Source organism: Blennius ocellaris, assembly GCF_963422515.1.
Source record: "Blennius ocellaris genome assembly, chromosome: 2".
Classification (NCBI taxonomy): domain Eukaryota; kingdom Metazoa; phylum Chordata; class Actinopteri; order Blenniiformes; family Blenniidae; genus Blennius; species Blennius ocellaris.
The window spans coordinates 11,734,669-11,762,220 of record NC_137651.1 but is presented as its reverse complement, the minus strand read 5'-3'; the positions used below and the strand labels follow the sequence as shown (position 1 = coordinate 11,762,220).

The 27,552-nt window shown below is 41.0% G+C and overlaps 3 protein-coding genes across 3 annotated transcripts in view; 1 reads left to right on the top strand and 2 right to left on the bottom strand.

The window, feature by feature from the left end:
* stx1a (syntaxin 1A (brain)) overlaps positions 1 to 17,653 on the bottom strand; it is a 71,404-nt gene extending 53,751 nt beyond the window's left edge. Inside the window, exons 1-2 of the mRNA XM_080512027.1 lie at positions 17,551 to 17,653; positions 1,291 to 1,362 (exon numbers count right to left, since the gene is read on the bottom strand). Coding sequence (XP_080368153.1) covers positions 1,291 to 1,362; positions 17,551 to 17,580 — 102 coding nt within the window. The 5' untranslated portion in view covers positions 17,581 to 17,653. The remainder of the gene's footprint in view (positions 1 to 1,290; positions 1,363 to 17,550) is intronic.
* A 1,616-nt stretch (positions 17,654 to 19,269) lies between these two features.
* On the bottom strand, positions 19,270 to 24,364 carry bud23 (BUD23 rRNA methyltransferase and ribosome maturation factor). The gene is made up of 12 exons (XM_080502834.1): positions 24,214 to 24,364; positions 23,985 to 24,022; positions 23,655 to 23,750; positions 22,331 to 22,413; positions 22,150 to 22,246; positions 21,970 to 22,066; positions 21,826 to 21,876; positions 21,632 to 21,717; positions 21,378 to 21,423; positions 21,232 to 21,293; positions 19,829 to 19,918; positions 19,270 to 19,673 (listed from the first exon to the last, which is right to left on the bottom strand). The coding sequence occupies exons 1-12, from the start codon at positions 24,259 to 24,261 to the stop codon at positions 19,619 to 19,621; spliced, it is 849 nt and encodes a 282-aa protein (XP_080358960.1). The 5' UTR covers positions 24,262 to 24,364; the 3' UTR covers positions 19,270 to 19,618.
* A 560-nt stretch (positions 24,365 to 24,924) lies between these two features.
* dnajc30b (DnaJ (Hsp40) homolog, subfamily C, member 30b) lies at positions 24,925 to 26,652 on the top strand (the record flags this gene model as incomplete). Its single annotated transcript, XM_080506142.1, has 1 exon — positions 24,925 to 26,652. One exon carries the CDS (start codon positions 24,925 to 24,927, stop codon positions 26,044 to 26,046), a length of 1,122 nt encoding a protein of 373 aa, XP_080362268.1. The 3' UTR covers positions 26,047 to 26,652.
* Between the last annotated feature and the right edge of the window lie 900 nt (positions 26,653 to 27,552).

Here is a 27,552-nt window from a genome sequence, read left to right as displayed (position 1 = left end):
AACGAGAAGATTAGGATGAGGGAAAACTCTGGCCATCATACTTTGAAAATACTGCATGAAACCACTTATAGACAAGCTGAAATTAAATATCCACTCCTCTTCATACTGTCTTTCAATAATCATCAGAAACAGTCCTATTAGGAGGGTTAAAATTTGGCATATCCTTTTTCACAGAGGCGTAGTTGCCTTTGATAAATTAAATCTACACGAGCGTTTGACTGGTACACCTGCAGCACAGTGACAGAAGCTTTCACCTCTTTGGTGATTGGTTTGTTGTCTCACTCGGCTTTGAAAACTCATTCATCAAAGTGCTGATTGTCAGGCCCCTTTCACAACTTGCAAATGCTGCTGAATGGCAATAAACCACACATGACCCACCTTTGTTGTAGCATTAGCACCAGTGAGCTAAAACTTCAAAGATCAAGCCCACACAGTCCCTGGTCAGCAAATGCAGGCGCTTTTCAAAATGATGTGGCTCATGAAGCATCAGTGAAAGTGTAGACATGAGTCTTTACGAATATAGATCATATATAGTGAACGTAACATCTTCTGAGTTGTTCTGCCACATACACTGAGCTACCCTACTTTTACATTGAACAACAAACAATAAAAGAAAACAACTGCAGCATGAGGTCCATTAAAAAGACATTACAGAGCCCCCTTTCCTTGCAGTAAAAGATGTTAGGGAGTGAGGACTGGCTGGTTCCATATGACTGATGACGCACAGCAGGTCTCTGTGTCTCTGAGGAATAAATGCCAATTGCTGCTGCGATAAAAAGGGCCCCTCCCTCAGAAAGCCAGGATGATGTTCAGTTTGCATTCCCAACACATGTGCTCAGCATGTACTGGAAAATACACTCCAAAAACCGTGCATAGATGCAGTCACACACTGGCTTGATGCATGCAGCATCAGTCATGCATGAGAGAAAAGACTAGGGAGAAAAAAGTGATTGTATGGATGTTGTTCTTCGGAGCTGGATGAATGAAGCACTCGTGTCATTATGTTGCATCAATAAAAGAAAAAAGAAAATGCAATATGATCATGTCAACACTAGTAATAACAGCAATATATTATGTATTTGCTCCTCAGATGAGACAACGAGCATGACATTGATTACAGCGCTCCTAAAAACCAACACAATTAGATTTGATATGAGATGAGAAAGAGTTCCTCTGAACAGTGAAGTGGAGCAAATGACCTGCACTTTAATTTCGGTGAGTTATTAACCTACCATGAACCTGCTAATTGGTGAGAGGAGGAAACACTGAGGAGGAAGAAGAGAAGCAAACCTGCTCGAAGAATTCATCCATGAAGCCTTTCTCCATCCCCACAGCCACTTCGTCCTCTTCCTCTGTCGTCCCCTGTACACACACACACACACACACACACACACACACATAATCAATATAATTTGTAACAGATTGCACGTAAAATAATATGCACAGAGTAAAAAAAAAAAAACCCCACATGATTTTCCTTTCTACCAATGTTAATGTGGGTTAGGACTGAACTGCATTGAGCCAAGGTTAAATAGAGGCGTATACACCCCCACCCCCCTCCACCTATCAGGTGATTAGAAATAAGAAGCTCTTACCAACAAATTAGAGCCACAAGTCGAGTGATTAGTATTAGTTCTTATTAAATTATCAGAAAAATCCTTGACTTTTGCACATATACATTCACATATATTTACAGTCTGTTCTTTTTAATGCCACTTTAATATGTTGAATATAAACACACACCAAACACAAACAGGTTAATTGAACTGAAATGGGATGAACCAGCTGCTAAACTTCTGCCCAGAGGAAACAAATTTTACTGGCAGCATTTTCAAAGATCTCCAACATCTAACGTCTGGTTTGTTTAATGTTTACAAATTTGAATAAAGTGCATGTTTCAAATGAGAAGACAAAAAACAATCTGCCGGAAAAAAAAACCCAAAACATTTTCACACTCCAAATTATCACAAAGAAAATTTCTAGTTTTCTGTAAATTTTTGCAAATATTAGAAAATTAATGTTTTGTTTTATACGTGTTATAATGTATTTGACAACTGGCAAACAAACATCCCAAAAAAGTTTCTGTTCAAAAATGGTGTTCATCTCAGTAATGCCATACAAACATATGCTCACTAATTACATGAACACCGTCTCCACTTTCTCTCACACACACACACGCACAAGTAAACAATTTGCAGAAATTACAAAGACAAAAAGGAACAAGTGTTCCTATGTTCACCTGATTTTTTAAGCTGTACCTGTATTGATGGGGGCCTAATGACATGTCCATAATACTAACTTCAAGTATAAAACACTAAAAAGAATGTTGGTCCTTTTTACTCCTAAAGACTCAAATTTAACATACAACTCATCATCATTCCAACGAATATTCTGAAATACATGCTGTTTTCTAATCACATATCAGCCATTAGAGTGGATTAGTAGGAATCTCATGTGGCTGCTTCTCATTTATCTCGCCACTGTCAACTGATGCAGTTCTCCATTAGTGGCTTATGCGATTAATTTGCTTGTCAACATGGTGACGGCGCTGTGAGTTTTTTTTTCATCTTGTAATGTATGTAATGACCTTTGATTTCTATCCCAAAAATCCCAGGCAACAGGGAACACATGAAAAGATGTTAATAGTCTATTGGGCCAGCAAGTAATATCAACACATGTATTACAGGGATCAGTGGGCTGATAATCGATGGCTTCTCCAAATAGTGTCAGTTTTGTCTGATATACACAACGTCCTGAAGCCAAAGAAGTCAATGGTCAACAAATTCTTTGAGCTCGGCCTTTGACCTCCTGCAGCTCCCAGGCACTACACCGTGTCAGCCCACCGTTCCCAGAAGTAAGATGGGTTACATGCAGAGAAAGCATTTCCCCAAGAGCGATCAATAAAATACACACAAATATGTGGTCATGAAATGCTGTGAAGAGCTTTTCCTTTAGCACCCGGAAACCTTTCTGCTCCAGAACTTTGACCCACACCACGGATGATGTTTCAGCTGCTCTCCACACAACCCTGAACCACCACTTTCAGGAACCAACATCAAAATGTTGATTGTCTCGACTACAGCGTAGCCTTTAATACATCATCCTTCATATGGTCCTGGATCAAAGACTTTCTGACCACAGGTTGTGAAAATTGTTCAGAACTGGTTCCTCTCAAGGCTGTTGGCTGTTGGCCCCCTGAGAAACAGGAACTGTATATGTGCAGTTTCTTATGAGACTTTGGAAATAATTGTGCCAACCTTGAAAAGCCACTCATGTTTTTATCAGTTCAAGACCGGATTACTGCAATACAGTCTATCGTAGCATCTCCCAGTCTTCCATCAGCTGCCTGCCACTCATGCAAATATCAGCAGTGAGTCTTTTAACAAACAGCCCCAGACATGAGCACATCACTCCGGTCCTACACTCTCCCCTGGCTTCCAGCCCAGTCCAGAATACTTTTTAAAACTTTTAATGCTTGTTTTTAGAGCTCTTAATCGAGGACTTGCTCCACCTTATTTTTTCCAAGCTTTTAACTTTACAGGACCATAAAAGAGCTCCGAGGTCACCCAGTCAGCGGCTGTTCAAAGTACCAAGGTCAAAATACAAACATTGGGGTGACCGGGCGTTCCCTGTAGGTGCACCCAGGCTCTGGAACATGCTTCTCCTACAATCCAACAGCATTCTTCTTGAGGTGATAGGTGGCTTTGAATGAGGTTGTCTGTCTCGTCGTTACAGTCCTGTCTTGGCTGTATCATCTGGGTCAGAGGCTCCAGCCCTCCTAACCCCTAACTGGAATCTGGAGGGTTTGGAGCGACTGCAGCAATTGTCCTGTCGGTTTCACAGTGGATGGTTTCAACATGTAATGTGCAGACAAAAAGAAGAGGGGATGGGGGGAGATGACAGAGGAAATGGAGAGAGGAACAGAGGAAGAGGAACCAGGTCCTGAGAAAAATACCCAATAGGACAGACTTCAGAAAGAGATGCTGAGGGAATTGGCACAAATAAACATGAGAAGAATGCTGAGCTATTGTGATCAAGCAAAACCCACTCAAGCTAAATTTAATCCCCCCCAAAAACAAAACAAAACTGTATTGTTTAGTGTTGTCTGTATAAACAGTTTATGTAAAATTATTCAGTTCAAAACAATAATTCTCAAGAGTCCCAATTTGTTAGCTTTTATTTCAAAACCACCAGCGTGGTGAAATAAAACTCTGTTAGCAACAAATAAAACGTTTGTGTTGGCGTGGCATGGATGCGCATCTGGGGAATTCAGAAGCAGCAAAAAGGGAGGCAGTAGCAGCAGCAGGAGGAGGAAGAGGAGGAGGAAGAGGAGGGAATCAGAATAGGCTCTGAGAGCACCAGGAGAGAGTTCAGCCTCCTCACAGAGAAACAATACCTCCTGCAGAGGGAGGAGGGCTTTGTCTGGCTTTAGTTTTTGAGTGGTCAGGAAGGGTGAAAACTGATTAGTGCAACCCAAACCTACACCTCCCAGTCAGATCTGAAGCTCCTGCGGAGCTACAAAGAGGCTGGCAGAGGCCTGTAGCGCTGCACTCTTGACTCAGCCTCCAGACTTGAAGATCCCCACACAGCAGATGCTCTGAGGTAGGCGTGCACGCCTGCACACACCCTCTCAAGCGCTGAATAACAACATGGCAAACAGAAAGAATGAGGTCTATAAAAGGTGGCATAAATCAGCCCGGAGCCATGCCTGCACCCGTGTCTCTGGGGCCTGTACTCGGGTGAAACACCCCAGCTGTGGGCCAGCAGTGTAGTGGCCTGATTATGCTGTTTATTAGATCAGAGAGTTGTTTTAAGCAGCAGGCCAGCAGGAGGAAGTCTCTCCACAAACACAAAAGTGTCTGCACATGTATGCTGTCCACTGCGCACAAAGAGACGGGCAAACGTACGACCAAGAGCGAGAGACATAACAGACATGGACATGCTAAGTAAAAATACAAGCAAGGTGGAAATAGGATGACAGACAGGGCAACACAACAATTCACTGAAAGCTGTGAAAGCATAATACTATGTGCAGTAAGGAGCCACAGAGAAACCAAGTGTGTGTGTGTGTGTGAGCAGTGAGCTTAAATGGTGAGGGAGGGACGACAGTACGCTTGCAAGTCTGCGCGCACTCAGACTCTTGAAGGTTTTAAGTGAGAATGAGCTTGAGAAGCGCAGTGAGAGACAGTTCAAGTGGAGATGGAAATCCATGTGGGCAGTGCTTTATTGTCCTTTTGTGCTCCCATATTAAAGCAGACCTGCTTCCTGCATCTTTGTATTACAGCCAATTCAAGCAGCTTCCTGCAGTCTCATTAGAAATGACTCATCAAAATCTGTGTCAGCCGCACAGAGGAATAGTGAGAGCATAACGAGATTTATTATCACAATAGAACCAGGAAGAATTCATTATGGATGTTGGTTAACTCTTTTACATGACTGGATGTGGGCACACACGTACACATGATCATTTGATTATTTCTTTATGCTTCATACAGTGGATGAATACAACAATATAATTAATAAAAACTGAATTGTACACTTTTTTGGGGCTGCATTGGCAAAGGCCATGCTGCAATAAGTAAATCCACTTAGAGTTCAAGAAAAAGAAATGAAGCATGAAATGCATTTCATTCATAAATATATAATCTATATTTGTAAAAATCTATATTTGTGTGTCGCCCTAGTGAACATGGTAGATATGTTATCGATATAGATTGCATAAACTCTGTTTTTCCAATTTTATTTTCTAATTTCTACTCTTGTTTTACTGTCTTCTGCATTTCATTTTGGTTTAATATCAAATCGGCATAACTGACTATGTGATTAAAATACATTAAGTACAGTATTCTTATGCAGACATTACAATGTGTGATTGTCAGACTGCACATACAAAAATCGTATTATTTTCAAAAGCTATCAAAGTATCCATGTACAAAGCAAAAATATGACTTGCTCTATGAAATTATGATAAATTGTAATTAATCCACCGATCTCTCTCATATGCATCTCATGTATTATCTGTCATGGTTATCTGATTTTGGCCCTGCGAACGTGACATTTCTGAAGTAAAAATGGCAAATTCTCATTACATTTGTTTACACATCAGTGAGCCTCTGAAAATGGCACTTCTTGAAAACAGCTACCAGAAAGTTGTGTTTTTTTGTAAAGCAAATGAGAGACACAGCAATTACATGTGACACCTTAATAAGCCGTTTCTGTAATTACAAGCAATCAAACGATCTGACATTGAGTCGTAATGTGCATAATGTATACAATCATCACCTTTTTTTCCATAAAGGAAACTGTTTTTCATAAAAAATGTAATGTATTTGGTGCCACTATCCACAGGATGCCATTCAGTGTGGCAAGTGTGACAACACCAGGATCACCCTCCTGTCTGTATGAACGCCACTGAGGCACCTCAGAGGTAATAACTGGAGTTGAATCAAATGAAACTGTGTCTGCATAAACAAGTGATCCCACACAGCATGACGAAACACTCCCTAATAATTTACACATCACACCTCTATCATTTCATTATTTTGAAATCTGGCTCACATTGAAAAGAGCCTGACACCTGACAGCATTACGCTGCCTCAGGTGGTTTGTATGTAAATGACAAAAAAAAACACAAAAAAAAAACGTACTCGAATAATGAGAGGGACTGTCTCAATGTAAAAAGGGCTTTGAGAAGAATGGGTTTTTTTTTATGTTCTGCTACAAAGTTGTTATTGTTTTCTTCATTGTGCCAGAAATCTCACAATTCCTCTTTCTGAAAGAAGAAAAAGTTTCCTTATTAAGCACAAAACTATGTGGTTGAGTAACCATAACACTAAAGTCATTAAGATAAATGGATGAGAAAGTGATGAGTGATGTAAGTTCATCGCGGGTTTGGGTAATATTTGTTACATTCTATTTTATTGAATCTTTTTGGGACAGGTCTCATCTTTCCCAGAATTTATGACACATCGCTTCCTGAAACAATCTTCTGTCAACATACAAAGCACTTAAGAACTGTCGTCTCCTTCATATCTTGAAGAGCTGATCAAATCATATTAGCCCACAGTGCTACTTATTGGCGGTTCCAAGAGTTTTTAAAAGTATAATAAGAAGTAGTGCTGTCAAGTTCTCTGTGGTGTGACCAGCAGCTCCCAGGTTCACATATGCTAACATCATTTCTACTTTTAAGATCAAACTTAAAACTTTCCTATTTGCTCAAGCTTTTTGTTTAGGTTGTCTCAAGTCACTCTGAATAATTTCAGATTGATATACAAGTGCCATTGGGTGTAGCTATTGTATAAATGGTATTAGATCAATATAATCTGAATTGAATAAAACTTTTATCACACAAGCTGCCAAGAAAAAGATGAAGCTGATGTCAAACTACAGACTCAGTGCTACATCTAAAGACTTAGGTTAAATTGGCTTGCTTCAGTAATAGTCTGGATTGACGAACTCCATGAAGGAGCAGTAAAAGCAGTACAAGGGTGGTAGTAGTAGTAATAATAATAATAATAATAATAATAATAATAATAATAATAATAATAATAATAATAATAATAATAATAATAATAATAATAATAATAATAATAATAATAATAATAATAATAATAATACATTTTATTTGTAAGGCACTTTACATTTGGTGAACAAGTCCCAAAGTGCAAAAGTTTATCTTTTAAAAATGGATTGAAAGATAAAACCACAATAAAATCACAGTAATTCCAACTGTGCATCAAAGTGAATCTAACAACTATAACAAATGATTGAGCTCTGTTCAAATTGTCTTCATTCTTCAAAATCTCCTCCGTCTGAGGTTCACACTCAAACTGGTCTTTGTGGAAATACATATTCAACGGCACACACAACCCCACTTGTAAAAATAGCCATGGCCATGATTCCACTTGTTCCCATGCTCAGGCCCTGAGGACATCCACCACCTACACACTACAAGATCTACAGTCTATACACATGCAGGAACCACCGCCAGCAAAATTATCGTTCTTCTTTTTTTAAACTTCGGCTTTAAGGTGATGCACAGAGACTTGAGTTTGGTAAAAAACATTTACTGGCTGCCAACATAATCAGTGCAAAGGTCAGCGATGCGACTTTAAATACATTTAGTTTGAAAAGCAAAACAACTTGTATATTCAGTTTTCCAGCATGTATCTATTTTCAGAGACAGATGACAAGAGTGACAGATCATCAATGACACAACAAAGCAGAAATCGTCCAACATGCCTCACTTCCCCTTTCTGGGTTGCTGACAGAGTGACTATCCTCACAAATGTGTGGCTGATAGAGACGGAGAACACAGTGCAGAGCTATCAAGACAGGATAATTACACAACCAGAGAGCAGTGTGGGTGACAAGAGGACAGAAGAACTGACAGAGTGGACAATAAGAACACCAGACAGCCACAAAGCTCATTCACATTATTGTTTGTCTATGTTCAACAGCAGAATTGAGAACAATCAAGCCAGTCAGTTAAGATCATTATGGTTTGATCTTAACTGTATATTTCAGCAGATGGAGCTGCAGCTGGAAGAAAAAAAAATCAAATTGGTTAATTTCTCTATTTGACCCATGCCTTCAGGCTGGTGACGAGCAAATGGAAATACAGCTCAATGTTTTCCTTTAATCTAAATAGACATGTGTAATGTTGCACCGTCACTGTTATGTAGAAAGTATTGGAGCCACAAGCCATCTAATTGTGTGAACAGACAAGATGCAGAACAGTTGTTATTCTGTGTTGCCAAGAGATCTGAGTTCAATAAAGCCACAGACCCACTGATTTTTATTCTAACACATTTCTCATCAACTCAACCAGAACCAGGTGGATAAAAAGCTGAAACGATGATATTGAGCCATGATAGCATAAGAAAATAATTAAGATTTCTCCTCTCATTTCCACTGGTGTCCCCTTGGGCGTTTGTGTAATAGGTAAATGGGCTTTAACTTATATAACATATTTTAATACATCAGCAGACCTAGGGCATCTACATGATCACATTCACCCATTCACTCACACAACCACGCGTACGCTCTCGCACCAATAACGACAGCAGCCATTCAAGGTGATCTCATGCCATTGTGGAAAACATGTGGTTGCCAGAGGGCCGATGAAACCACCACTTTATGTATAAGAAAACAACTTGTGATACAAACACAACAACAGCTGCCCTGCATTAGAGGCACAACATAGGCCGCACATTGGGCTTTTAACATAACACACACATTTTATAACAGAAAACTGGGACATCAAGAGTACACCCATGCATGCACAGGGAAAACATGCAACTATATAGAAATGTCCTGGCCTAAAATTCAACTGGCATTTTATATTTATAGGGGGAGCCATGCAAACAACCCCACAGAGCCATTAAACTAGAAATGACTCGTATATATTTAACCAATGTCTTCAAAACAATTTTAAAACACATTTCAAGAACATTTTTAATTGCTGCAGGTGCCTCTTCAGACTGATTCTCTATCTAAGAGATCTTGAGTCTTCGCTAAGAAAGGACATATAATTAGTATTCCTTTTTAGGGCCACATGAGGCCTTTCAGCTCTTTATTATCTGCTGCACTTGGTAATCTTTGTGTTTTTATATTCCTGTGATATTTATAGACATTTCTTGAGTTTGGTTTTGATAATCCAAAATGTACAAGTTATAAAACACAGATGTTTTGCATTACAGTAAAAAAATAAATAAATAAATAAAATTGATCTGGCCGAGGTTAACGAGAAGGTCTTTTCATACGTGCCTGCAGCGTGCAGAGTTCAGAGCATGCACGGTGGAGAATAATGTGGGTGGTGGAGGAGATGAAGCTGCTGCTTCCACTGTAGCAGCGCCGAGTTAAAATTGAGTGCATGTGCAACAATTTCCTTCCCCTAACAATCCTCTTCAATGTCCTCCCCCTTTAATCATCTTCCTTTTTCTTTCTCACTCTCCCTGTCCGTCATCCTCTCGCCTCCCTCTCTCGCACTCCTTCCTCCAGACTTCAGCTTCACAACAGAATCATTACAGCAGCAGGCCCACACAACATGGACTCGGTTACCTTTGTCTCACTCTCCCTCGCCGTGCTTTCATGTTGCATTTCTTTATTAACCTGCACACAACTCTTTATCTAAATATTGTAATGCGTCACTCCGCTGTGTTGTTTTATAATTGAATGGAATCTATTCCATCCTCCTTTGTTCTCTCTATCAGCGATTGCTCTCCCTCTCCCACCAATGCTTCGTGTTTTACTGACCTTTCATAGCGTTTTCATCAAAGCCTTGCCATTCAAGCGCATTTAAACACAATCGTTCTAACTGCCACTCCATAAAAGGTTAAATAATGACCTATAATGCAATGCTAGTGTGACATTGTACAAATCAATAATCCATTTCAACCCAGAATCCATTTAAATGCGCAGAGCTGTCATTTTTACAGAGATATCTCTATTTGCCGCCTGGACATGAAAGAGATGAGTGACCTTTTAGACCAAATAGGTGGATGCTGACTCCTGTTTTGGCTTGTTAGCTCATAATTTGTTGACAGGGTGGGTTATAAAAATTACATGCTTGTCAGGATGATCACACACAAACTGCCAGAACGTGCACGCAGGGAGCAGCGGGTTGCCTGGGAGAGTTTAGTGCTGCAGAACTGGATGAGAAAATGTCACAAAACTTCAAGAGAAGTCCACGACACATCACAGGCAGGTAAAGAAAGACGTACTGTCACAGACGTCACACGGCCCCGTTTCATATTCTTTTTACCGTGGATTAATATAGCGAGACACTGTCTCTCACTGACCATGAAGGATTATGGCAACACTAATGCATCAAGAGTGAAATTAGATTGGAGATATGGGAGGACATGTCAGACAGAGCGAGAGGATTGTCAAGACAGGCAGGATATACAGGAAACAAATGAGAGTGCGTTAAAGAGTGATTGGACAGCTGTTTAAGGTGGACGGGAAAGTAGAAGAACATTTAAAACATGACCATGAATTGAAGCTGGTATTGAAGTTTTTTGATGGAAATAATCAGGGAAAATCCAGCCTCTATCTTTTATATGACTTTATCCAGCCTAAGATTATAGAGAACTTGCAAGATCTACACAGAAAGGCCCACAAGCCTGTACACAAACATATTGTCACTGTGAGACGAGAGAGCAAACGACTGCCCCACCATGTTCACAACTTCTCACTTATAAACGTTGCAGCTGACTTTGAGTCCACTGAGTGATTCATTATATAATTTTTTCCAGCAATGAAACAACTGCAATCACTGACACGGTAAAGATATTTAGGAGCAGGTTCCTTTTAATAACACTGCACAGTCAGTTGCTTCAGAAAGTGGTTTATAATAAATATCACACCTGTCTGTCAGGAGAGTGTGGGTGGTTGTAACAGATCTATAAAGGCCACAGGGGAACACTTCCATTCCACAACTCCATGTAAAGTGGGTTATTTATTGTAATCATTCCACCCCACACTCACAGAAATTCCACTGCACCTTGACTGTGACAGCAGCAAATAAAAGCACATAATATTGAATCATCTTTGCCGGAACAACAGAAACTTCACTTCCTTCATTCACCAACAATGAAGCATGTCTCTATGTGCAAAATGAAGCCGCTGTTTGGTAGCAAAGCTGCTATCTGAGCTGAAAAGGTAATAACATATCAAAATGTTTTTCGGCTGTACTTAAAATTCCCGATGTAATTGTTGACATTGTTTCCAGCTAAAGCAACATATTTTCATAACCACTGAGAAAATAGACATTAATTCTAAAACCACACCCAATCTTCAATATTGAATGGAAGTGGTGCCATATTCCCAATTGTAGCATCAGAGTGGGGGGGAAAAGCCTTCATGTATTTTGCAGTGATGGCAACTATTGTATTGAGTTATTCACTGAGGAGAAATTATCATTTAAATGTACTTCAAGTTCATTATGATCATATTATCATTGTGCATATCAACTAGCAGACATGGTCAGTGTTGCTTTGTGCCTAATGAGGACATTGTCAATTCACAACCTTAATCTGCAGCAAGTATCTGCAATTAAAAGTGTTATCTGCACTGCTGAAGGACCGTTCTCCTGCCATCAATTATACGATGATGTGAACAAGGAGGTCGGCACATTAAAAATTCAATTGAGGCAGTGGTAACAGAGATGACCTGAAGCCAAGCCTACAGATGAGGCGTTTCTGACGAGAGATTTGTCTCGTGTTTTGCGTCATCAGTGTGCCCGACATTTCACTTGAAAAGAGCTGCACGTCCACCGAGAAACATGAGGAAAAGCCACGAATCTTTGCCACAGATTCAACACCAACAATGCAGTGAGTAATGCAGCTTTATTGAGAATGACACTAATATCATGGCCTAGTGGTTTGCAGGAAATCTCACTGGTAAGAATCAATCTTCAATAGGCGAAGCTTCAACACCTCTCCATTCGCATACTTCAGAAATACTTTCTCACAGCCAGCAGATATTGGATATGATTGCACCTCATTTGTGAAGACAGACAAGTCCCTGGTGAAATGCCGTCTTGGTCACACTCATTTTATGGCTCATTAATGCAATTATGCAGCATCTACGTTTTAATGAAGAATGTGTTCATGTTGTGGCACGTGCCTTTCTGATAATACCGTACAATGACAATGTATTTCACCACATTTCATTCCCACCTACCACAGAGTTTCTGGATAAGACTAATTTCTGAGAGAGAGAGTGACGCCACTTCGTCCAACACACATCCTGCAGTTTACGGAGGATTGAACTTTTGGAGGACAAATAAAACCTTTGACCCTCTTGGATCAATGTTCAACACAACATCAAGTAAAGTGGCTCTTTGTTTTTTTTTTTTTTAAAGGCGTACAGGAGGATTTTCCCGAATTTTAGAAAAGAACCGCCCTCTCCACCTTTTGAAAAAATGCACATGCGCAACGCTCTACCTGCTCCCGAGACGGAACGCCTACTAAAACGTGTGCGAGTAAAACGTGTTTACAAGTCACAAGTCGGCATCGCTCACACAAGCTCACTTTACAAGAAGATTTGCACTTTTCCCACTATGTCAGACTCGCCACCGGTAAGTGAAAGTCTATTTACGACAAGCAAACATTTTTAAAAGCTGAAGGCGTAGCTCACCATATACACCTGAACCTTGGGACGAGCACGTACGACGGCCTTACGTAATATATCACCAGAATGATTGACAATTGGGAGGACCAATAGTCTTGATGATCCACCCGGAAAAAGAACATCCTCCTGTACACCTTTAACTGTTACTGTTGATGGAAAAGTGTCAACCGATAATATCAGGTCAAGAACCTCAGTGCCCTGCCATGTCTTCATATATGTGTGTCTGCATGTGTGGGTGTGTGTTCATTTGCTTTTTAATTATCTATTTTATCTTTGCACTGTTTTTAAATCTTGTTAAAACACTTTGTATTACTTCATTGTATAAAAAGTGCTATATAAATAAAGTTGATTGATTGATTGATTGAAGGACTGAAAGCAAGAAAATGCAAAGACATGGTGGATTCAAGAAAGAGAAAAAGAGGAGGGATCATGAGAATAAAGAGAGACACCAACTCAGAGACACAGGCAGGCTCTGAGTTGGTGCTCCACATCCATGCTATTAGTTAATGTGTCACTCTAACACTAAGCAGGCAGTGACTGTGAGTATCCCCGACACACACACACACACACACACACACACACACACACACACACACACACACACACACACACACACACACACACACACACACACACACACACACACACACACACACACACACACACACACACACAGCTGCCTGAACCAACACCAACTCTGACTAACAAGGCTGCACAGAGCAGACAGGAGGGATAAAAGAGTGTGGGGGAAAAAATTGAAATAAAATGACAAGAAGCCATCTGATAAATCACTGATCGCACAAGACCAAAGAGCAATGATGGTGAAAATCACTCACCATTACAAAGAGGATGGCTGAAATGAGAGGGTTATTATTAAAGAGGCCGAGATGGGAGAAGAGGCAGATATGGTCAATCAATGAGCCAGAGAGAGAGAAAATAAAAGCGAAATGATCAAACCTTAAGAAAAAAAAAAGAGGAGATATGAAGGCAAAACCAACGTTTGCGGGTGCAAAGCTCATAAACCTAGCCCTAAATAAATAGTCTGAATAAAAAATGATAAACAATCCAATTTGATTGATAACGGTCCCTGCGGTGTGTAAAACGTGTAATAAAGCCATTAGTATCTTTCCCCTCAGGCAGGTTTCAGAGCTTGAAGAAGGCTGACAAATGCATAATATCTGTGCCATCTGTCACCAAATCACTGCCGGGCCAACTGAGATTGATTGGATAAGATGATGGGAGGGGAGAGGCCGCGTGAACATCTCGGTTGTTGAGCGAGGCAGTTTTTAAGGAGCCAGCGAATGAGCTATAGGGAAAGCTGAGTCGTAGGCAGGTGTCAAGCTCATAAAGGAGCTTTATGTGCATATGGGCAATGTTGGAGCAGAACATGCACACTCACACACATATGAGCTAAACACAATTTCCTGCCAAAATGACACACTAGCACATGGGTTAGTAAACTTGCAATGTGACTTCACGGCACCACAAGAACACACACACGCAAGGTATAAAATCTGCTGCACACAAACAAGAGTTCCCTTGTAAAAGTAAGTGCTTCTATAGCTGTTTCCTAACATCTTTTTGTGGTAAACTGATTCTATGGGCAAACATTAGCGATAATGATCAGGCAGTGGCTAAATGTCCATCAGCTGCTTTAGCCGAGTTATGGTCCTCTGCACTGGAGCCGATCCAAGCTGACAATGGATACACCCAATGTCTGTGCTTATTGGTGAGCTCAGCATATGACGGTGATTGAAAGAGCGAACAACATCGCTTTTTTTCTCCTGGGGATGCTCCCAAATGTAGTGATTTATGCACAGTAAACCTTTAATTTCCTCCAGGCTCAGCTGTTAAAGAGAATACTCCACCTGTATCTACATGCAGGTGGAGTATTGTCACACAATAAAGAGGAAAAAAAAGACCAAACTCAACAAAATTAACAGTTAAACAAATGCTCCACTTAAATACAGGAAGAACCCGGCAAAGCTACACTTGAAATACATTAACATGCATTCCTGTATTCTGCCTCCTGGTGGCAGAGGACGCTGTAAATCCATCAAGGTGAAGTTCAGATGATCAGATTATAGAGAGGCAACGGGTTATCTATTATACAAATTCACAGGGTGATGTCAGATCACCCCTTAAACTACACTACATGACTTCAGGAGGAAGCTGGAGAAAATCTGTTTAACCACAGGGAGAACATGTAAACTCTACACAAGGTCTTGAACTGGATTGCATTGGGGAATAGTTGTACTTACGAGAGTATTCCACTCTTTCAATTTATGCATCTGTTAGTGGCAGGTATGCTGGACGATTTGCTGCAGGGACGCTGCTTGTCAAGCGCTTTAGATTTAACTGAAGGTCCTTGTTTGTTTTTGCTTGCAACTCATGCACATGCAAAGTGGTATTCAGTCACTCAACAAGATATGTGACGAAAGCCACCAGCTGATGCAGGAACGAAGAACACTGTGGCACTATGGATGTGCTGCTGTCTCCTGAAAACTCACTTCCAGTGCATATCGGTGCACAGAAAATAAAATAAAAGCACCTGAAATTGAGAATATGAAATGTATTGCAGCGCTGTCTGTTACACACAAGTCCAAAGTTGTTATATAACCACATGGCTATTTTCCAATATGCTGTTTTAATGTGCATGGCCAGACCCATAGAGACATCTACAGGAGAAGCTGCATTAACTTGAGGCTGTAAACAGAAAACAATATTAATCTCGTTCTGATGGGAAATAACAGTGACTTGCAATTTGATTCAATTTCATTTGGTCCGAATTTTCCTGAAATAGGTCTGACTGGAGTCTTTCCAGCTGCCATTTCTCATACCCAAATGATATGATCAAAAATGATTTAAAAAAAAAGAGAAAGAAACAAAGCAAATAGCATCAGCAGTTGGCAAAATCATTTCTGTCAACCCCACACGGATCTCTTGAATATTGCTGGAGGTCTCTCACTGAGTACGAGTATCCCCGACACACACACACACACACACACACACACACACACACACACACACACACACACACACACACACACACACACACACACACACACACACACACACACACACACACACACACACACACACAACTTGACAAGGCTGTGTTGCCTCCCATGAGACCAATTCATAGCTTGATCTCCTCTGAAGACTGAAGAGCCATACATTGTTTCCCCTTGGAATAACTGCCCAGGTTTGACAATGACACTTTACTACTAACGCACACGCACACACACACACACACACACACACACACACACACACACACACACACACACACACACACACACACACGCACACGCGCACGCGCACACACACACACACACGCACACACGCACACACAAGTGAGGTTGAGCTGAAAAGCAAGATTTCTGTGAAGGACACAGAAGGGAAAGCGCCTATTCTTCAAGTTAGAAAGAATGGAGAGGTCTCTCAAGTAACGTTCTAAGTAGCTACATTTTAGAGGCAAACAATAAATTGCACAAAACTATCACACGTTATATAAAACTTGAGAGTTACATATATGAAAGGACTAATTTAGTCCACAAAAAAAAAAAAACATACAGACACAAGTACTCCATAATACCACTTCACTAGTGTAATCTGAGTATTTGTGATTCAGCACCATCTCTGTAGGTGTGACTTCCCAAAAGGTTTTATTTGGGATTGTCTGATTAGGGTAGTGTGGGTTTATGATGAAGGGATTTTGAAATTGGATTAGTTCACGTCAGCGTGAACTCCCTTTACGCGCACAGAGCTGAAATAAACGGCAGCACGCTTGTTACAAACAGACAAACCATCGTGCCCGGTGTGGGCGGCTGGTCTGCTGGAGGAGACCTCCCGTGACACAAAGAGGGCGGACATTTAGCAGGTGAAATGGGCGAGCTGGGACCAATTTCCCCCTCCAGCCAGCCACACGCCCATAGTTGGCCGGATCGATCAGACCACACAGTAATTAATTCAGTGGTGACATGTTTCCAGAAAAGGGCGCACACATTGTCTGTGGAAAATCTATTTAAGAAAGATTACATTGAAGAGGGCTGATATGACATGATTTGCATTTGATGAATAACCCATGCCATTCTTCAACACTATTAAATCAAGTGTAGTAAGTGAAAGTCTCGTGGAAATCCTATAATAAGCATGGAATTGTTTTGAAGAGTGGCACTGTAGTTTTTATTTGCTATAAAGCTAAATAATAATAATAATCATCATTTTTACACTTGGTAAACCTTGCACCCAATGTGCGCACAAAACCTGAGCGTCATTCAGACTCCGGAGACGCACAACTGTTGCTCAATCTGCAAATCAGTGAAAACACATTTCTGTGACGCCTCGGATCAGAAAAAGCGCAGCAGCAGGTGGGTCAGAAATAAACAAACAACACAAACACTAACTTACATGTCTAAGTTCTTGCATTCGGTCCTTCATGGCTCCTTATTTCACAGGGAGATCACTTCCAGTCCCTCCAGCTCCTGCAGCCTTCCGCTGGATGTGAGATGACGGAGCGGCGGGGCGGACACCGGGAGGACGATGCGAGTGAGACCGAGTCGGGAGACGCGTCTGGCGGCTGCGAGAGGCGGTGATTCCCCAATCTCTCCACCCTCCCCTCCCCTCTCTTCTGGAGTCTGGATGCTGGGACCGCTTCACACCGCCGGGTGACGCGCACGAAAGGTGAGGCAAGGCCTGTCGGAGTTTAACCCATTACGCACCCGCAACTCCCGGCTCAGTGCGCCACTTCTCGCCCTGCGGGCTGCGGATCTTAACTCAACAGTGTGGAGACGGTCCTGTTGGACAGAGACAGTAAGTGCTCCTGGGAGGTGGAACTGTCCACTGTGATTAATCGATTAAGCGACTCCGGAGATTATAACGACCAGGTGGACTCAACGGTGACCGGGTGGACAGCGCCCCCTGCTGACAAGCGCACTGCTCGGGAAGCTGCCACTGGAGCCATCAAGCATCAGTGTCCACTTACTTCTAGTCGATAAAGTTTGTAATGGCCTCGGGCCTAAATACATCCCAGATTCACTGGTGGAATATAACACACCCAGACCCGCAAGGTCAGAATAAACAAGAAGCAGCTTTTAGTTCCTACGTGCTCCTCAAACCAGCAACAAACCTCCTAAACACAATCACTTCTTTTAAATCAGGACCGTGTGGAGACCTGTTGGACTGAGACAGTGAGTGTTTTAATTCCTAAGCCTGAGCACGTTACCTGGTCAGGCTTTAAAATAAACTGTATTTTATATATTTTATTGTCTTTATCTGAATTTTTTCTTTCTTTATTCTTCAATCATTGCCTTGTGTCGGTAGCATGCAATATAACTTCATAAATACATTGTCCTTGCCTTGCAATATGCAGTGTGAACAGCATTAACCTAACCAAAAGAATCTCTATATATTCCATATAAATAAAAGACTGGCTCCACTATTTATACCCCATCAGTTCTAGTAAGTATCACTCTGTGCTTCTTCAAAGAGTACAGATACTTTGGAAAGAAAAGGTGCAAAATGTTGCCTTTAATTATTAAATGTATTTCAAATTAATAGTTTGGAGGAAAATAATACATTCAGAAGTTACAAAATATTGTCAGTTGCACTATAGTGTTCAAGGTAATGCTTATTGGTAAATTCTCTACCTCAGTAGTAATGTCTCCATACTAATATTTGTATGCTTATGATCTGCATTGTTTGATGCGTTAAGGTGCATTTACACCTATAATATGTCAGGTGTATTCACACATCCTGCACCGAGTTATATTTGTGTTAATTATGTCACCTCAGCACTCCCCCCCCCCCCCATGTGCATTTGAGAAAAGCACATATTGCATCTTTGTTCGTATTAATATTTCATATATTCTATAACAACTGTGGTTTGGAAATTAAAGACTGCAGATCCATTTATTTACAGCGATTGTGGTCGAGGAAAAAAGTGTGAATGAGCAAGTGTCTGGCTGATGAAACATTTCAAATGTTCCTAAACACAACTACACTCAATTTTTCTAACAAGATTCATTCCGTTAAATGATTTGTTGTCTGCAGTGATGGTTCTATCTTGTGTCTCTACTTAAGACCAACTTTTCATTTAATTTCTTCAAGGTGAAAAAACACCCCAAAACAACCACTTGGTTAAACTTTAATTGAGAAACCCTTTGTAAATCAAACAATTATCTCAAGCTGTCGTCTCACAAATCACGAGGAGTTGTTTCGACTTGGCGACACTGTTGGACGCCTTCACCATGTTTGTCCTACCGTAGGCCTGCACTCGCAGCTTTTTCTTTCAAGTCGTACATGGAAGTGCAAAGCCATCGCAATTTGAATGCAAGGCAATGGAAGCATTACATCTGATCCACATTTTCTTCCAATTTGAATTTAGGAATTGGAAAATCGACCCAAGTCCAATCTCTGTCGCAGCTCCTGAGGGGCCTGTGAGCCTGGTGGGCGGGGCCGACGACTGCATGAGTCAGAGCTAGAAATGAGGTCTCCTCTGACGTCCGGTGTATTTTGTGTCGGCTCGAACCTCCCTGAATCACCACAAACACAGAGCACAGGGGGTGGTTTGACAAGTGTTAGAATATACCACCAATCAAAGAACAAACTACCAAAATTAAGTAGATTACAATATTCAGAGCTTGATCAATTCAGTTCAAGATGATAAAATAAATTAAGTCGTGCATACCGTCCTTGTCGCCTCCTTCTCTCCTTTTTCTCTAAAATCCAGTCTCGTCCCTTCTTCGCAGATTTCCCCTTCATGTTTTTGAAGCGACACCTTCACAAGGAAGTATAGCTCAGTAGAATATTTAAACTGTGTGTGGCACACAAGAGTTCAGAGTTCCAAACATACAGGGTTTAAAAATATCGATTTTTGCTTTTTCTTTTAAGAAGCGCTCGTATGTTAAAGGGAGGAAAACCCGACTGACAGGATTTTCAGTCAGGCAGGACGACAGCCACTTTTTTTTACATTACTCTTGGTCTTTGGGCTTCATCAGGACAGGTACGACTGAACCAGTGTGTATGAATGCCAAGACCTGCACTTTATCCTGTCACAAAGTAATGAAGAGAAGATTCAAATGGCTGCTTCAGAAACGACAACACCAACAAAAAAAGATTATCTACAAGTACATATTATGGCTGCAATTATCAGTTCTCTTCAGTCAGTAAATCGGCTCATTATTTCCGTTCCAAACACTTTGTTGGCTTACACAGACTTGTGAAACTGCCAATCAGTTGCCAAGAATCCAATATTAAAATTACCTGCGCTGCAAACAAGCCAATAACTAAAACCATTCCTTTTCCAAGCTACCAGTTGATATTTCCTGCTGTCGTTTCCCAACTGCTTCCCAGTTCACCGCGTTATGCAATCAGAGATGGTCTTCATGCAAACCTTCATTCTATCAAGTGAGCATTGACTTTATTGTTTGTGTCATCTCAAAGCCGTCTGGCTATATTCTTCTCCTACCTTTAGCACAGATAACTACCCTCAAGGTCTTTTCAGTCTGTGGACCTGGAGTTGACTATAATAATGTATCGAATAGAAGTGTGTCTAAAATGAAGAAGCCCTTTAACATGTTACCCAATTTTTCAACGTGGTGAGTACCACTTCATTTAACTTTATTCAAGTATCATTGAAATGTTTATTGTTTTGTCATCTATTTCCCCACTCATTACATCTATAGTAAAAGTTCTGAAGCATTTTTTAAAAATTAGGATAAATAATTCTAATAAAAAGCATATAAAAATTATAAACTGGAATCAGTCATGTTTAACCAACCGTGAACAACACATGAGTGTTGATATTTCACACATTTGTCATTCATATACTAACCCTCCATATATTAATACATATCTGCTAATCATCGAGGAAATACGAGGAAAAATAAAGGAGATTTTTTTCTTTCTTTCCAATTCTTATCACACAGTCAACTGATCATGAAACATATATCATCCCATTTAGACTCTCTAACATCGACACATCGGAACAAAACATCTTGCTGACCTAAATAAAAAACTTGAAACATGAAGAGAGTTTGATTAAACAGAATTCGGGGGTGGATCCAGTTTGCCTGCTGTAAATATTTTTACCTTTGTCCTGAATACTGAACCTGGTTTGGAACAGTTCTATCTGATGTTTCAGCTCCGAGTCCCTGGAAAAATACAAACGTGATTATCAAGAGTGATTCTAATGCAAATGAAACACCAAAAACAAGATTATCTCCTGTGTTTCTTACTTTGGGAAGAACACCCGATACTCCGGCAAACAGACACAAGAAGAACCTGCAGATAAACAGGAGACGCATGAGCCAAGCAAACACTTCTTCATGTGTACTAATTCATCACGCAGCGAATAAGACAGTGGAACCAATATGTTGCCCTGTTTTAATTAGTCCTACGTGATGAGCATCCTGCTGCTCATTTCACACACCATTAAAAAGGAATCGGTTGCAAACACTGCAGTTGAGCAATATTTCTAATAAGGACTGACTTTTTTGCTTTGCTGCTGTTGGGGTAATCCACCACCATGCCTCCACTGAAACCAGCCTTCATGGCCTGTGTGGTGATGAGCTCGAGCTGCACAGGGGACAGCGGAGAGAAAGTGATGCAGAGATCTGGACAAACCATCACAGGTTGGATTCACTTATTCAAAGCATTAAAAATAGGACCACATTTTTTTTTCACCTGTTCTGAATTTTCAGGATAAAGCTGAAAAACTGCACGAGCGCCCCGCGACTGAAAGAACAAGGAGAAGTCGTTAAAGGACTTCGGAAATCCGGCTCTGTCAGAAGATTCTGCAAGACGTCAACAAGAGTATAAAAGACCAACCAAAGATGAATACAGGGTAGTGAAGAAGGTGTGGAGCCTTTTTGGTGGACTGTGTGTCCTTTTGTCAGCATTACAGAGCCACTGCAGGGCGGATATACTGTTGGGAACAAAGCATAAACTGAATAAAAAGCATTTATTACTTCCTATACTTTTAGTTTAAGTGTTTTTTGTTTTTTTTACCTGATGCAACCATCAAAAGTGCCGGGCCGGAAAGGCATGCCGTGGCCCATGTCGCCCACGATGAGGTCTCCTTCCACCTCTCTATCCAGAGCAACATCTGTCACAAACACATGCACATTGAGTATGAGGTTGTTTTTTTTCCCTAATGTCCTTATGTCTGAATGTAGGAGGTCACACGAACCCAACATAGCCGTGCTGATGTCGACTCCAACCCAGTGGTGCCCTTCCTCTGACAGGTAATCGCCACTGAGGCCGGATCCACACCTGAGAGACCAAAGACAGGCGGTCACCACAGTGGTCCTCATTACTGGAACCTACATGTGAAGCTCAAACATATTATCAATCAATCAATCAACTTTATTTATAAAGCGCTTTTAAGCAGCCGCAGCTGAAACAAAGTGCTGTACATTGTAAATAAAAATATAAGTCGCAAAATAAAAACATTAAAACAATAAAAACAATGAGATGTTAAAACAATAAACAAAACATAAAAGGTTAAAACAACAAAAAAAAACGAAGGCACTAAAACCAGACCAGAGTCTCACGCTGAGGTAAAAGCCAAAGAATAAAAATGTGTTTTAAGACGAGTTTTAAACCTAAATTATATTAGACCTAAATAAATGTTAAAGGAGTTAACTGCACATCTTCAACATGGATAAACAGATAAGATAAACGTAATAGAATACAATAGTGAAAATACAACTACAATACTGATAGTAAATACACTGCTGGAATTATTTAAAATACAATGCTCGGCAATTGAAACTACACCATAATCAATATATAGAGATGAGAAACACGAAAACAGCAGATGAGCTAATGCTGCAGACAAAAGCCGACTTTGAAAAGATCAAGCACAATTATTTTTGATTTAGCACCGATTTACTTGAATAATTTTTGTGCATCTGTACAACTCACAAGTCTACAAGTCTTCTTTTAAACTGACTTTTATCAAATGGGTTTTACTGATTGATGGTTTGTCACATTTGATGCATATTGATTTGAGTTCTACATTTTCTTTATGTTTTAGCTGTATTGATACGCATTTGTTATTCTGCCATAATGTTGAGTTTGATTATTTTTATTGGAATGATCCTTTCAGGCACAATCATACTAAAAGATTAAAGTGTAAACATTTCTTTGACAGCACTGAATTATCCAGAGTGTACAATCCAAACATGGAAATGGCATAACATGTAAATAAAAAATAAAAAAAACTTAATAATCATATAACGGAAGAAACTAATACAGTCTTAACCCCCCACCCAAAAAACCCAATATATAAAGCTTTTCTGCTTTTTTTCTACTCTTTCTTAGGATAATTTTACAAATGAGTGGAGTGTCGCCTAAACAGTCAACTAAATAAACCGAGAAGTCATCAATTACTATAAAAACGAAACCAGATCACTCAGTAGGAGCTCCGTATAGAATAAACGGACTGATTATTCCCTCGGTCTTGCTTCATGTCTCTGCATGTAAACATGGTGGATGTGTCTCTCGCTCACCCGACATCGAGCAGGAAACACGGCTGTCCCTCTGGAAGGTTTAAAAGCTCCACGGCTCTCTCTGACATCTGAGTCTGGATCTCAATCATCCGAGAGCTGCAGAAGCCACAGAACACATATTTAGTTAGTTCTCCCTGTGACTGTTTGGACCTTTAAGACAAACAGGCGCGTGCATCTTCAACAACAAAGGCACACAATGTTGTAAAATAGCAGTCCGTTGCAAAATGACAGAAACTAGTAAATGAAACTAAAAGATTGAGAGCTTTTAGATCTTTCAATAACACCGAGTATGTAAGTAGGTGACATGCAAAGTGAATCATCCACACTCACTTCTGGGAGTATTTCTTTGCCTCTTCTTCATTGTAGAACTGAAAAGAAAAGAGCAACAAAGGATCAATTACACATAAATTGACCTTTAAAGTCAGCGAATTTAAACTGCTGAAGCCCCACTTTAGCTTTTGGTATAGCTAAACTCGTAAGAAGCCCACTTTCTTGTAAACGACCCAGGAGTAGGACAAGAATGTCTGAACCAAAATCACATAAAATGTCTCCAACTGACCACATCTGGAGGTGCCGAGTGCTCCGGTCGTCGACAGCTGGAGGCCATGATCTCCCTGGGCGTGAGCCGATATCAGAAAGTAGTTTAATATCACTTTAAAGAGCAGATTTAAAGAGCAGACGAATATGGCAGCAGAGAATCCACATGTGAGATGAACTACGTCATTCATGCGACGAAGGAGGGTTTTCTTCTTCGGGTATTCGTATCAATGAGAGACGCTCACAGCGCCCCCTAATGGGCGTTAAGAAGAAATTCAACCAAATAAAGTTCAGCTTTCATTCTCCTCTTATAATGACCAAATCTTGTTGGATTCATCGAAATGTTTTGGGTTTTTTTTGTTTTTTTTCCTTCAAAATCTCAATCATCACAGTTGTGTCAGCAAAAAAAACTTTCTGACTTGTGTACACTGTATAGTTACTGATAATTCCAGATTTTTTTAAACATTTGTTTTATCTTTCACTTATTTTTGCTTGATTCATTTTATACATTTTTAGTGGTACACATTTCATTTTCCTTGAAATAGAGACTTTTCTTTTCGGTGTTAAATAATTTTTAATCCGTTTGCTGAGGCTGGGCTCGTGTTCTACTCAGTGATTGGTCAATCTTAAGAACCCCCTCGCGTAAACACGGCCTCCTATTGGTTGGTTCTCATGTGACGCAACGGATGTTGTTGCTGTGTATTTCCGGGCTGTCTACCGGGCTGTCAGTAAAATGGCAGAGGTCGGTCAAAAGCTCGGGAGCGGAGCTTACTGGCTGTCCGCTCTCAGGACCGGCCACACCCGACCGGCGAGGAGCCGGGGAGGTCCCGGGGGTCTCTCTGTCAGAGATACTTCCTCCGAGAGTCCGCTTAGAGAGCACTCTGCGAGGGGTCGACGTGAAGACCAGCCGGTGTCAGAGAGGAGAGCCACAAGGCGCAAAGCAAGGAAACTTTGGACTGTGAGGAAAAGTGAAAGTCGGCTGGAAAATGCGGGTTTGCTTTGTGCCGCCTCTCTGGAGACACGGTTAATTGGGTTTTATGGACGCAGGGAGAGCCTCCAAGCTCTACCAGCAGCCCTTCACCTTTCTTCAGCCTGTGCTGGTCGCTTCCAGGACAGCAGGAGGACACTGTGGACCACCCAGTCTGACCCCCTCAGGTCCCCTCAGCATCCCAGAGCTTTCTGCACGGTTGTCTTCATTCTGACATCGGACAGGTCAGGCTGTGGACTCAGACGTCTGCACCCCCAGACCCTCAAAGGACCTACAGCAACGAGGAACTACAGCTGGGGCTCAGAAGACGCTCCTCTGCTGCACAGGAGCAGGACAGCCTACTATGACATTCTCAAAGTGTCCCCCACTGCCACGCAGTCCCAGATCAAGACGGCCTACTACAAGCAGTCCTTCATCTATCACCCCGACAAGAACCCAGAGGACAGCGAGGCCTCGCAGCGGTTCACTGCAGTCAGCGAAGCTTACACTGTCCTGGGAAGCATCAGCCTGAGGAGGAAGTACGACAGAGGCATCCTGAGACAGTCAGACGTTCACAGTGCAGGGAGACCGTCCTCCAAGGGCCACGCTCAGAGATCCACTGGCTCCTCACAGCAGCAGCAGCAGCAGCAGAGGGCCAGGCGGTTCTCCCAGGCAGGGGGGAAACCTATATATGACTTTGACGCTTTTTATAAGGCCCACTATGGGGAGCAGCTCCAAAGAGAGAGAGAAATGAAAGTCAGGAAGCAGCAAATGGAGGAGATGCAAAAGAAAAGGCAGGGAGTGTGGCAGCAGCAGAAACTGATGGAGGTGACACTGACAATGATTTTGGCCATGGGAGGGCTGATAGTTGTCAGCCTCCTGAAATAGAAGCAGCAGTCTGACGTGTCCCGTCTCAGGCTGCATGCTGGGAGGGGAAGGGGATCTACCTCACACTGCTCTGAAAGTGTTGCACCTTCTTTGAATCATGAATATTTTTAGGGTCTTGGTGCTGTAAAAACGCTGGCTGATTTAAGGTGACAGCCAAGCGTCCCAGTAATAAAGCATAAATAGACACATGCTGATTGTAATTCAAGTTCAGAAGTTTTCATGTGTGTCTTAAAATGATCCTCGGGTTTTCGTATGAACTTCGAGGGTCATAAAGTAATATTTACATTTATCCCCATTGTGATCGTTTGTAATGTTTGTGTCACGCCATCTTTAGAAAAGTCACAACATGGTTTGTCGGCACTCAACACTTTATGAGAATAGTTCATATTGTTTTTCAACAGTTTTTGTTGTTTTAAATCTGTGCTGAAAACTCGGCAAACATTTCTGGAGAGAAACAAAAATGCAGGAATGCTGATTTCGGAGAGAATGATCATTTGGAACTGGAGAAACCCTGGAGCAGAAAATTATTGGAATATCAGGATAATGTTTTATTAGCAAATTTACACACATTTCTCACGTGTGTGTGTGTGTGTGTGTGTGTGTGTGTGTGTGTGTGTGTGTGTGTGTGTGTGTGTGTGTGTGTGTGTGTGTGTGTACTGTACACAATGGATGCCACATTGTTTATTTTGTGAAATAAAAGTTCTATTTGGAAAAATAAAATTTATATATTTATTACATTTGTTATTTGCTTCATTTCCATCATATCAGTTCATCCTCAAGAATCAACAGAGTTCTAGCTTTTGTTCCTTTATCAGCAAACACAGATGAACCCTATAGAGGGCATCTGATGACATTCATGCAGCTGAAAGCCAGAGAGGCTCAGTGAGTTTTATTGTGAGGAGGTGGAGATCGATGTTTATCGTCAAGGTATTGCATTATACGGTGCTGCGGCTTCTACTGTGGACAGAAGATGCATAAAAAAAATGTAATACTTATAATTTAGTTCAAACAGTAGAGCTTCCATACGTAAAATTAAAAGCACTTGTATGCATTAGGGGGCAGTAGTGAGTCACTAAAGTGCCCAGTTTGTCTTCAGTCCAGCTCTTTTGAATAGCTTAGTGTCGTAAGTAATTGAAGTCTCTGCCTCAGTAGTGTTTACTATATGGTTTTCCATTTTTCTGATTGGACCGAGGACAGACGAGATACTGAATTCCTAAGACTGGGCTGGCTGCTTCGCATGCTAATGTCCATACATATAAATACATAAATAGATGAACCACATGATTTGTTTCTTTAGTGAGGTAAAAAAAAAAATTCTGCACATGTTCAGAAATAAATCAATAAATATTCAAAGTGCTTGAACAAATGAAACACTTTACATTCTGATCTTTTGATCCGGATTTTACACCAATAGGTATAGTACTGCTGTGATCTGATTGAAGCAGCTCAGGGAGTCTAATTACGAAGCCAACATAAATAATTTGGTTGAATATACATCAAATCAGC